General features: G+C 46.8%; 1 protein-coding gene across 1 annotated transcript; it reads left to right on the top strand.

Annotated features, from left to right (window-relative positions):
* Positions 1-4668: 4668 nt before the first annotated feature.
* HOXD1 (homeobox D1) lies at positions 4669-11824 on the top strand. Its single transcript, XM_048309514.1, has 2 exons — positions 4669-5295; positions 5433-11824. Exons 1-2 carry the CDS (start codon positions 4866-4868, stop codon positions 5702-5704), a joined length of 702 nt encoding a protein of 233 aa, XP_048165471.1. The 5' UTR covers positions 4669-4865; the 3' UTR covers positions 5705-11824.
* Positions 11825-12868: the final 1044 nt, after the last annotated feature.

Raw genomic sequence — 12868 nt, 5'->3', positions numbered from 1 at the left:
ACAGCCTGCAGGGACGTCCAGGCACTAAAAGGACTTTGGCCAGGGGGAAAAAACAGGGTAAAGGGGATGGGGGTGCTGGTCTACCACTGGAAGGGTGCCTTGCTGACAGCTGTTGGCTGAGGAGGGAGGAAAGGAGCTGAAGGTTGTGATGCCATCCTCCTATATGTCAGCCTGCTGGGTGTGCCCAGTGGCCATGCCCAATGGCAGCCTGGCGAAGGCGTAGTGTGCTGCACAGTGGACAGGCCCAGATGTCCAGCACTCCACTGCAGACCTGCCTGGAACAAAAGCTGGAGCCGGCCAGGCAGCACAAAGGGGCTGGTGCTGCCAGGGCAATGAGGGCAGTGGCGGCTGGCTGGTTGCCACGTGATGTTATACATTGATGAACAAGTTACCTCTGCTTTTAAAAGTGCAAGATAAGCTGGACCAGAGCTCTGTTGGCTGCAGCCACTTTCCAGGGGTTGAATGGCAAGTTAATCCCTGAACAGGCAATGTCTCTGTTCCCATGTGAGAAGCAGCAGTGGGTACCCCGTGGTCCTTGCTTGGAGTGGGGCTGCCGGGGGAGTGAGAGGGCTGGCTCTATTAAGGGTCATCAATCACACAAAGAGCACTTTTTACTCGACAGTGGTTCCTCCTACTTCTGCTTGGGCCTGAGCCAGCTGGGACCCGAGCAGAAACCCCACCCAGCAGAAGCAGAACGCAGTCCCAGAGCCTGAGAGCCATGGACTAACAGTGCAGGACTGAACCCCTTTGGTCACAAAGGCTGAGATACAAAATGGGACATATTGAGGTATCTGTGCCTGCACATCCTCAGGCCTCTGTAGATGCTGCTCAGGAGCAGAGGTGAGTCTTTGTCTGTGTTTCTGGAGCCCAGGGTCTCAAAGCTTTCCAAACTCTCTGGGATGAATTGCAGAAAGGCTCAGCTGCAATGACAATAAGGACAGAGCTGAGTGAAAACAGCAAGGAATTGGTACTAGACAGGATGGACATCTTCTGGGTAAAAATACACATGAATATAGGACTTGAATGCTAGGGTTTATTTTTTTATTTGCTGATGTGCAGTTTTTCTTGCAACAGCTGAAGTTTTGGGAATGGTAGGCAACCCCATACTGAGTGAGCTACACAGCCTCAATCTTTCCTCCAAGAAACCTGGGCCACATTTTAGGATCTTTGGGAGCAAGAAGGGCTAGACAAGACAGAAATCTTGGCTGCAAACTTGTTGACACCTCTGTTTTGCACACAGCAGCACGGCTTACCTTGACACCTCTGGGTTATCAATATATGTAATATTTCCATCCCACCAAATTCACAGCCATGGGACAGGAAACAGGGCTTTAAATGGCAAGGGGCCAGTGTGGAATCACTCTTCAGAGCAAATCTTTACAGAAGGAGGGATAGACTTTCCTCTTCTCTGTGTCCATATAGAGGGTCTTTGTAGGTAATCCTACATACTGGGAGAACAGAGGTCCCTGCCTCAGGGGTCATCTGGGAAAGGGGAACTTGTGGCAGGGAAATATTGATGGCAGAGGGAAACACACCTTCCTGAGGATTGCTGTGACTGCCTGAAAGGGCTGTGCTAGTGTGGGAGCTGAGGCTGGCTCCCCTGCTGTGTCAGAACAATTCCCCATCTCTGCCCTGGAATCTCTGTTATTCCCTGGTTTTATTCACATTTTACAAAATAAACTCCCGAGAGCTTCCCCTCCTCCTCTAATAGCCTTTCTCTCAGGAGCCTTTGGTGGTTTGTTTGTGCTAACAGGGCCACTGCTTAAATACCCAGTGTTTGCTTACCTCCCTTCAGGATGCCCACCCACACCCTAGCTGTCTCCACACCATGGATATACATTCCCACTCACCACTGAGAACCAGCTTTCCCCAGCTGGCAGTGTTGTAGAAGCAGAGGGCAAGGACAAGGTAATGTTTGAACCAGAACTTCCAGGTCTGGGGGCTGGGGAGGGATCTGTTGGATCTCCTGTATGTTAGTCATTGTGAAAAGCACAGAGGGTAGAGCGTGGACTCTTGTTCTAGGGAGAAAGACCACATGTCCCAGTCTCAAAGCAGTGTCTGTGGCTCAGGGCTGCCATTGCCTTCAACACACATGCTGCTCAAGCAGGTGCCCTAAGGTGAGTTGCTGGTGTCTGCAACCAATGGGACTCAGGGCTTTTTGGCTGGAATTTTTCCTACATCATGTTTTGGTTCCACAGTGGCTTTCTCAGGCTTTGCAGAGGCCCACATGTTTCCAGAAACATGGTGACACAAGGACTCATTGTTCTCACAGAGGTTTTTGCCTCAGCAGCTCCCCTGTCTTGTGCCATCGCTTGACTGCTCACACAGACATCCCTAAACCTCCCAGCCATTCTCAAACTGTCTTTGACAGCATCATGTTCTTCACGTTCTTATTTTTGCCACTTTTCTTCTTCCTCCTTTTAACTTCCAAGGAGTTCTTTGTCTTTCCCATTAGACTCCTTGTAAAAAACCAGCTGCAGTCAGTCTATTCTATCACTGGAACTTAACTGTTTAAGTCTGAACACTGTGAAATTCCTGCATGTAGGAAAAGCCCTCTCTCAAAAGCCAGAGCATCAATAAGAGATGCTTTGCCTATATTTAGCTACTGATTTCTGCTTTTGTAACCCCTGAACAGTCCTGCCAAAACAAACGGGTAATGAACACGAAACTCGTAACAGAAATCTGGCTGGGTAAATGGAAAGATCGTATGTTGGTGTGAACACAGACAGCTCTTCTAGCATTTAAAACAGTCTTAGGTGTAATTAAACCAGTTGCATTCTGCAAACACAAGACTCAAGTAATGCAGCAGCCCTGCTTTGGAGCCAATTTTCTTTCCTTCCCTGCAGGCAGGAATTTTTACAGCAGGGGAGACTGAAGAGCACAGATGCTCTCCTGCATGGACTGCCATTCTCTGCTGAAGAGAAAACCTGGTGTTCCCAGGCTTCTGATTTTTGGAAGATAACATCTTCCAAACCGCTTTGATTGCCATGGGAGTGCTGAGCAAGTTTGCATCATGCAGAATTTAACCCCTTCTTCAAAATGTATGTTTCCTGACAAAGTGCATTTGATTTAAACTGTTCTTCTAATTTATACCCGCATCCTCTGAAAATAGAAATTTAGGTGATACTCCATTATTAGGGTATCAGGGCAGCACAGCCCATCACAGTGAGCAAGTCTGTATCAGGAGAATACCAAGCTTCAGGGCTCTGAGCTTTCAGTGACTGCTGTGTCTGTAGACTTGAAGTTCAAGCATCTTGAAGACATAATCTGTATAGCCAGCCTTTGCTCTGTAGCAGTTGTTCTACAGTAGATGGGCAGTCTTAGCTGGGGAGAAACTGTGGCTGATAGGAGGTCGTGTTGCTGATCAGAGTCCTTATGAAGGGAAACACTCCCATACCTTTGCAGACTTGCGTATGCCTGTCCCAGCAATGTGTCCTCTCAGGGCTCCTACAGGAAAAAACCCAAATAGATCTGCTCTGAATTCATCAGCTGGGTATAATGGTGGAGCTGAGCTGCAGTGCACAAATCTCCATGGGAAAGAGGTGATGCTGAGTCAGTGAAATGATCTGATTACATCTCCCCATGATCTCCTTTTTCTGTCACCAGTCCAGCCCTCTGAAATCCGCAGGAGAACCAGTGGAATTTTTCCTTCTCTGGGGATTCTGGCTGCCTTCATGAGGTTGGCACCATGCTCGGTCCTTGCAAAATTTGTGGCCTCTTCCTGACCACAGCAAATGGCACTTTGGCCAAGAGCTTGTAGAGCTGCTTGAGCTGTTGAGTGGAAGGCACTTGATGATGGATGAAGGTATATAAATTTCATGCTTTTATTTAGAAATAAAATATGTTTTCTAATAAAGTACAACCCTTGAATTTCCCAGCTGACTCCACATCCACCTACTAAGAATTAGAAGGGTGAAGGTCTAATTCAAAGCAGCATGATGTACCCCTTCTTTGTGTTCCTTGTCTGTCCAGTCCCAAGTCACCAAAGCCCAAGTGTGCTCCGCCCAGCACACCCTTTTGCTGTTCTGAACTGCACTAACACGTGGTTATCAGCTGAGGCATTGGATGAAACCCATCATTATCCAAATCAAACATCAGCGTGGCTCAGACTGGATGGTCAAGTGTCACTTGGAGACATTTAGGGAAAGATGATCACTTCGGGAGTCCAGATTTCACCTCCTTCACCTTGTTGCTGTTTCCTGCCATTCTGGGGGATAGAAAATCAAGAGAGAGTGGGAGGATTTTGCTGGGTAGAGCAACTTGGTGCTCTCTGCCAACTGCAAACCCTCAGTAAACAATGCCGAATAGCCAAGGGAAAAATAAAAGTCCATTAACGGTGTGAGCCCGTTAACGGTGAGGGGATTCACTTTTGAGAGGCTGCAGAGCACTTATCTAATGGAACGAGACCATTAAGTGCCATGAGGTGCAGTAGCATCCCGCCCCTCGCCCCAGCCTCCGGGTGTGGACACCTGGGTGTGCCCGCGTGGGCTCCCATGGGAACCTCCAGGAGCCCGGCCGGCAGCAGGGCGAGGGAGAGCGCAGACCTGCACCTGGGCGGGAGCCCGGATAGCGGGAAAGCGCCGGCTCACTCACCTTCCAAACTCCCAGCAAACGTCCCAAGCGTGCCGGGGGAACGGCTTGTTCCGGGGGAATCCCGGGACGGCGCGGCGGGACTGCCCACCTGCAGCCCCGCGCCAGCCCTGGGCAGCCGGGCGTGTACAGGGGAGCTGGCGGCGCCCGGGACCCCCGGCGCGGCCTCCCCCCTCCGGGCTCCCATTGGCCGCGGGGCGGGACGTGCCGCCCCGCTCCAGGGCCTATATTAGGGCAATATTGCCCCGGTGGGGCGCGGTGTTGCCCCGTGGGTCATGGACCTGGGGTACTTTGCTCTCGCCTTTCCGCCGGGGCTGCGCCGCGGGGCCCCGCAGGTCCCGTACCCCCAGCGAGGAGACGACGCCTTCCTGGCGCTGGGCACCACGGCCAGCGCCGCGCCCCCTCGGCAGGCGCTGGGGTACGCGGCCGCTCCCCCCGCGGCGCTGGGCGCCGGCTACCGGCCGTCCCGGGGAGCCGGACCGCCGGGCTACGCCACGTCCATCCTTCCCGGGAGCGGCCGCCCGCCGCCGCCGCCGGACCCCGACCGCCCCTGCCTCTGCCTCGGCGCGGGCGGCGGGGGGCTGCGGCACCTCTCTCCCTGCCCCGGGGCCGCCCCCGCGCCCGGCTCCCCTACTCCCGCGGCGGCCCCGGCGGCGCCCCGCACCTTCGAGTGGATGCGAGCGAAGCGGAGCCCGCCCGGGAGAAGTGAGTGCGGCGGCGGGGAGCGGGTGGGGGCTGCTCTCATCCCGGCTCCCCTCTGCCCGTCTCCTGCCTCGACCCCCGCCCCGCTTCCTCCCCCTGCCCTTGCTCCTGCTGAAGCGCGGTGTTTTTCGGCGTTGCAGGCGGTGCGGCGCCGTGCGGGGGGGAACCTCCCGCCTGCCCCGCACGCACCAGCTTCAGCACCCGGCAGCTCACGGAGCTGGAGAAGGAGTTTCACTTCAGCCGGTATCTGTCGCGGGCCCGGCGCCTCGAGGTGGCCCGCTCGCTGCGCCTCCGCGACGCCCAGGTGAAGGTCTGGTTCCAGAACCGCCGCATGAAGCAGAAGAAGCGAGAACGGGAGGCGCTCGCCGCCCCCGCCGCCGCGCCCGCGGGTGTCCCGGGCGGCCCCGAGTGAGGCTCCGCCGCCCCCACGGCGGGGCCCGCGGGGACGTCGGGGCTGGGCTGGAAGCTGCGGCCGGCGGGGTACCCGGGTGTCCTTTCATGCGGGACTGCTGCGGTGCAGTTCCGCTGCTTTTTCTGTTGCAACTTTATGTACAGTTTTATTTATGAGGATTCAGGGAAAATCGCCGGCCCGGAGCGCCTCTGCTCGGTGTCGGACCGGGCCGAGGCAGCGGGCGGACGCAGCTGGGAGCCAGGGGAGAGCGCTGCTCCCCCAGGGCAGGGCAGTGAGCGGCTCTGCCAACTCCCCTGGGTTCAGTGGGCGGTGGGTGCGTGGAAGGGCTGCCACACGCTCCCGACCTTTTCTTCGTTTTGCATTTAAAAAGACAGACCCATGGGCTCGAGGAGAGTTGGTGCAGAAGGGGAGAAACCCAAAGAAAGCGGAGCAGGGAAACTTCCTCTTACGGGAAGGGTCAGGGATGGTCATGGCATGAGTCCAAGATCCCCTTTTGAAAGAAGTGTCCTTGTCTTCTGCCCTGCCCTTTGCAAGATTGCTGCAAAAAAGAGGCGGTTTTTGCTTGTATTTATTTGTCATTCATTCATTCCCATTCCTTTTCCTGATGTGGCTGATTTAGTCAAAAATCTGGTTTTGACAGAAAAAACTACGAGGTAAAATTTAAAAACAAATAAAGTCTTAAGAGGAGCATCTCTTCCCTTTCAAACTGCAGAGGTGCTGGAATTTCCCTTGCAGAGGCTCTGGGTGGCCCAAGACTGGCCAGCAGCCACTCTGTTGCCTCCCAGCTCCCTTCACATGTCCCTAGACAATATAAAGCCTCTTACAGCATCTAGGGCCAGACTCTCAGTTCATCTAGCTCTCTCAGTCTTCATTGTACTTATGGCTAAAAAATTGCATCATATTAAATAAGTTTGCAACAAATCTCACCACATGCAAAATCTCAAGACCTGTTAAAGCTCAGAAAGATCATTGAGTTTGACCAAAGACTAAAAGGACAAGAGGATTCCTGGGTCTTTTACTTGGATACTTGCATAAAAAAGATTGGCAATGTTCCCATCAATAAAATAATGGTATCAAAGTGGAGAAAGGAATTGAATTTAGACTTTTTTCCCATTTGTGACCGGGAAAGCATAACAGCAATGTAGAGAGGAATGACATATGGATTTATGTGAAGGTGATTTTATTTATTTGTGGACAGGTCTTTTATTTTGGACAAGTCTCTTTTTGCCCTGGATTTCTGCTGGGTATTGGACTTTGGGGTGAAGAACCAATTATGGGTCCAGGGGAGACAGACCTCAAGGGGACCTGTGAAATGCACTGGGTCCCTGTCTGGAAGCCAGCCCCAGACACCAACAGCTGTTTGTCTTTGTTGGATGCTTGCTGGGTAAAACGAGCACAGAGAGAAGATGAAGATGGATGTCTCAAGTCAGAAAGTCTGCAACACAGAAGATTGTTACTCTCTGTAATACTTTCCATTCCCTCAGGTGCCCTTCTGCTTAAGGCTTTCTTCTGAAGACTTCTGCTGAGGGACTGGGAAGCCACTGCTGATGGAAGCTTCAGCAGAGGTTGGTGGGAGCCCTGGGAAACTACTTCCAAAAGCTGGGCAGGCAAGTTGTGATGATGTTGTGGCAACAGGTCAACAGCTAAATGGGGGCAGGAGCCTCCTTGGCAGGGACATGGGTGTTCCCCCCAGTGAACATCCAAAGGAAGGGACTTCCCAAGACAGAAGTGTTTGGTCACATGTCATATCCTGACTGTACTGGCAAAGGACAATAATGCTAGAGGCTCATGGTTGTGCATGCACACAGGCACATTTTTGTTCTGTATATAGTGTTATGGTTCATGTCCCTTGGGCTGGTTCACTTCATGGGATAGCCCTAAAAATTCCCAGGGTTGAAGTACTCATGTGAAACTAGTTGCAACCAAAATATGTGGTTTGCAGTTCTTCATTAAAGTAATGACACCAAATAAGCATTTATACTGCAGGCTGATCATTCATTAAAAACAAGAAATAATACTTCTGCCACCTTTTTCTTTTTTTTTTTTTTTTGAGGGTGCTATTTAAAGCAAAATAAAGCAAAATGTGGTAAAATTAATGAAAATTTGAATAAATCAACTTTGTTTAGCAAGTTGAATTTTAAAGGCAAGTAAACTAACCATCTCTTTTCTGCAGCTGTCTTAAAGGTGCATTTTGCGAACTCCTCTGCTACTACTCTTTGGGTTTTTTTTTTTCTTAATACTACAAGTGAGCATAGACATATAGCCAGAATAACCCATCTTTCTCAGAACATATGTTTCACATACAAACTTTAGAAAATAGCTGTATTTTCAGTTGCCTCCAAATTCGTCACATGTCTATGGGGTTGCTTGTTTGTCAGCCTTTTATTTTCCTAGTAATTTTGACATTTGTGCCAGGCACTTTAGGTCAGAGGAATGCTTTCTATACTGCTGGCATGCTCCTGCACTACCAACATGGAAAGAAAGATTCTCATTGATTTCAGTGATGCTGGATCAGACCATTAGAGAACACTAAGTCTTTTACAATGAATGTTTTCATGACATATATTGTCCTGAATAAATAAATATATGTGCTGGCCTTGTAGCAGTGCACAATTCTGTATCCATCAAAATGACACAGACTGAATACACGGAGATTTACTCTGAAATTAAGATGAAACCTTACGACTCTTTTATGGCAGTCTGAATCAATTTAGTGGTATGGACATAACTATATTCTGTCTTAAGAACCAGAACTTAGTATTAAGTGTAATTTCCGCTCACGTGACAGGGCCAGTTTAATAGGATCTTTCTCTTCACACACAGTTTTAGCTGTATGAGGATTAGATATTGCTCCTTTGCACTATTCTGTCAGCAAGATATCCAGAGGAAGGACCTAATGCAAGTCACGTGCCAATTCTTGAATAATTAAATAAAAATGCCTGTGATATCCATGGGTGCACACATGAGACAAATAAATGATAGATAAGGTCTAAGATTCACTCATTTAACATTAATCCCAAGAGTTGTGTCTCACACATGCTCAATTTGATGCCTAGCAGTTGGAAACAGGTTTTAGATTTGGCAGCTAGAGGTAAGAGCATAAGGTGCAGTTTTCACTGCAATCGGAGAAAATATTCCAGACTGGACTCAGTAGATACCCACCACCATATAATTTATTGCAAATTATAAAACTACTATTTCCTGGCCTTAATTTTCCTCAGCCACCATCAGAAACCTCAGAAAGATCATTCTCTTTCAGTCATATATTAATTTTTGCCTACTGACTGTTGCTCAAAGGGCCACAGGCTACAAAGGGATATGAACAAAGTAATTTTTTATGTGTTTCCATTTTGCCTGAAACAGAACAAAAATATTGATTTGGAAGGCTTCCAAGAGGAAAAAAAGTTGTTAAATTACTGTTCCTACGTGGCATATGTGAAGGTAGAGATTTCATATTCTTTGGACAGGTAACTGATAACAGAAAATTGCACCTCTTTGAAAACCAAGCTTAGGTAAGAACCCAGGCTTGCTTGGGTATCTGGCTTCCCAAGCGGAACAGATTTAGTATGTTACTGCTTGGAATTACAGCAAAGGGAACACTTTGCTGAGGGTCAAACCAACGACTCTGTTTTATGGTATGAGCTGCATATCCAAATTTATTTTGACCGTGCAAGTAGCCAACAGTAAGATAGAAAACAAAAATACGCAACCCAGTTCCTATATTTTAATCTCCTTTTAAAAGTGTCCCTCTCCTTTATTTATGGTACAACCTGGAACTGTGGCTTATGCAAATAATGGTACAGACTACAAGCAGAGGAGAACAGACTACTACTACTTCTAAGAAAAATCTTTGTAGTCAGAATTACAAAATGCAAACACCTCTTTGGAGTTCCAAGAACTTGTCTTTAACAGCTAAGAATCATACTTATGATTTGTCCTGCACTGCTCTGTCAGCCTAAGTTCCAAGGAACCCCCAAGAATGCTTGCAAATCCCTGGTGACTGAAGAGAAGTGGGTATGGAGAGAAACCCCAAATGAGACATGGCTGTTACCAGTTTATCAATAAGAGGTGACTGAAGTTTAGGGGACACACATTTTATTCTATTTGCAATATATGGCTATATACAGCTGTATGTTTATGTGATTCACTCAATCTCAACCATGGTTTTTTCATGATTTTTCCTAGTATCAGTGAACTAAGGAGTCTTTGCCTAAGGAAAGTCACCTTGATAAAGAAAGGTGAACCAAATGACAAATCATTCTCCTCCCTATCATAACAATATCTGTTATTCCACGACTACTTAACCACATCTCTAAAATGTGCCTCAGATAATTCTGGAAATTATATAGGGAAAAGACACTTCACAGAGCCAGTGTCTTACTGTAGTTTAGCTTTATCTGGAAGCCTTTTGCTGTTCTTGATCATCAGCCAAGCGAACAAAGTAACCCTCAGCTGTACAATATATAAATCTTCCTTGGCTGTTAAAGCCAATTTACTCTTGCACAGAATGTTAAAATCTCAGATGGAGATACAGTCCCGACACCTTTTTGTAAACTGTACAAGGCTTCCTTTATATTGAAAAACTTTAGACCACTGGTCCACAAAAGAGCTTTTCATAAACAATTTTGGTACTCTTGTGGGTTTTTTTCCTCAAAAGACAACAGCCACTGGTGATTAGCAGATTGAAAACCAGCAGTTTAAGTAAACAAACAAACACAGGAACAAATCCAGTCAGTTTCTTTTCTACTAGCCTAGCAGACTTCCTACCACCTGGAAAACAGATCTCTTTTACTATGCTTCATCAGCAAGCATAGTGTTGCAAATAGTAACTCAAAAAAAAATTTCATTTTATTTTGAAAAATGTGGCATTTTTAACCAGGATGGCATATTATGTCTTATGAAAGTGTTTAACAGGTCTAACTCATTCAGTCTGGCCCGTGGCCCTGACCTTAGAGTGATACCCCTACACTGACCAGCATGGGGGACATACCTAACCTGGGTGCTTGAGCCCTTACACAGAGAACAAAGACCTTTGCAATGCATCAATTCATGCTGCTGTGGGTGTGCATAAAATTACACACAGGTGTGAATTCAGTGGATCAGGAGACCTGCTTCTGTGGGGCAAAAGGAACCATTCCTTCTGCCCATGCAGCCAATGAAAACCACCTGAAACCCAGTAATATGATTTTGGTGACATTAGTATAGCAGGAGAATCTGAGAGCTAAGGCTTTCCTGCTATTACTCTTCATCTTAATGGCTGTGCTACACTAAATCTACATTCCTAATGCCTCTTTTTATGTTCCTTTAACAAGTAAGCTAGATTAAACACTATAAAGTTTAGAGTGGTATTTGAAAATAGATAAAAATATCAGTAAATTTTTTAATGACTAACTCAGATCTGATTTTGCACAGTTACTGTTCAGATAATGGAAACAGTTTCTAATCCTGGCAATCTCTAGTATTAGATCCATATCTTAAGCATAGATATTGGTATAATTATTTTTAATATGTAGACATTTATAGATTTATAAATTACAAAATTTATGTGGAGTGACATTTTCTTCAACATCCAAGTGTATCAAATCCAATGATAATTATCAAACAGTGTTAAAAGCCTATCAATAAAATAATCTATCTTTCCCTTTAGAAATCCAGCCAAGTAAAAGTGTAGTAGGTACACGACACCAATGAGCTATCAAACCCATTTTCTCATGCTAGAGAGACTAGACCTCAAACCGTGCATGTAACAGGGTGACATCTTCTAATAGGTCCAAGATTTTGTAAAATTTTGTAATTGTAACCAGCACTGTGAGCACTGTGAGCACTGTGACTTTCATTTCAATGTGACTAGGCAGAAAGTTAAAAAAAATGGGACAGGACTGGATGAACACTCTTAATGTCACGTCTCACTTAAGAAATGGACCACCTGGTGCTTCTGGTTGCCTTTCAAATGTAGTACCAAATCAAATAGATAGATTTGGTAATCTGATTTGGGACTTTAAATGCGTGAATTGTTGCAGCAAGAGTTATACAAGAAAATGGCTATGACAAGTCTGGTGTAATTATAAATGTGAAAGAAAAAAATAAATCCAAACAAGAATAAAAACATTACATCCTGTCTGCAGGTTGTCAGTGTCCTCTGTGATGTTGTTGTGTCCATCACCCACGATCTAAGGCCTGCAATAGAGCTCACCCGCTCCAGAGGCAGATGGCCATACTTTCAAGAATTGGAAGAGCACAGCTTTGGCCTGTTTTTCTGAAGAAAAATTTCCTAAATTTGAAGTCCATTGTATTTAATAAAAAACGATGGTACGATGGCATATCTAGATGTTGGCATCAGTCACATCCAGACAGGGACACCGAGATCTGCAGTCACTGCCAGCCTGCAATTTGTGTCCTAAAGTCTTTATCAGCTGCAGCCTGAGCCTCACCAGTGGCCACATGACGTACAGGCAGTGTAACTAATTGCACACATTTGCTGGATTTGTCAGTCTCAGGGCTTGTTCTGCATTGGTCCTCTTTGAATCCAACTCTGCTGATAGTTCAGACAGACTGGCCATCTGACTCATCAGTGTAAGTCTCCTGTACCAGCAATAATTTAACTGAACACATTTAGTTCTAAACATCTGACTAAGAAGGTTTCAGATCCTAGCAACATTACTCTTGCAACTTTTGCCAGCCTCCGGGGAATTGAGAGGAAGTAATGGATTTGGAACATCCTGCATACACATGGCTGCTGGCTGGACTAGGCTGGAATTTAGCTGGATTAAACTGAAATTTAGCTAGCTTGTGCTCTCTGCACACTTATGGAAACTGAATATGGCTCATGTGGCTCAAAGTATTTCTCAACCAGGCATTCCTTTTCCATGTCCCAGTGTTCAAAAAGATTAAAAGTGTATCTTATTTGCAAAATGTTCTGAAATCATGGCTGCACTACTTTTTATTTCTGCTTGTTCTGTCTCTACAAAGACCAAAGAAAACACCTGGTGCTTTTCTCACATCCTTCTCCTGGTGCCAGGAAAAGGATCAATCTGATCTGCCACATCCCCTCACAAATCTCAAGAGGTATCCAGCTTCACCAACTCATACCTACAAGCAAGAAGACCATATGTTTTTAATGTATATACATTCAAGTTATTTCAGTCAGCATAATTTTTTTCTTTA

This window comes from Corvus hawaiiensis, chromosome 7 (assembly GCF_020740725.1).
Source record: "Corvus hawaiiensis isolate bCorHaw1 chromosome 7, bCorHaw1.pri.cur, whole genome shotgun sequence".
NCBI lineage: Eukaryota > Metazoa > Chordata > Aves > Passeriformes > Corvidae > Corvus > Corvus hawaiiensis.
This window is presented reverse-complemented; position numbering and strand designations above follow the sequence as displayed.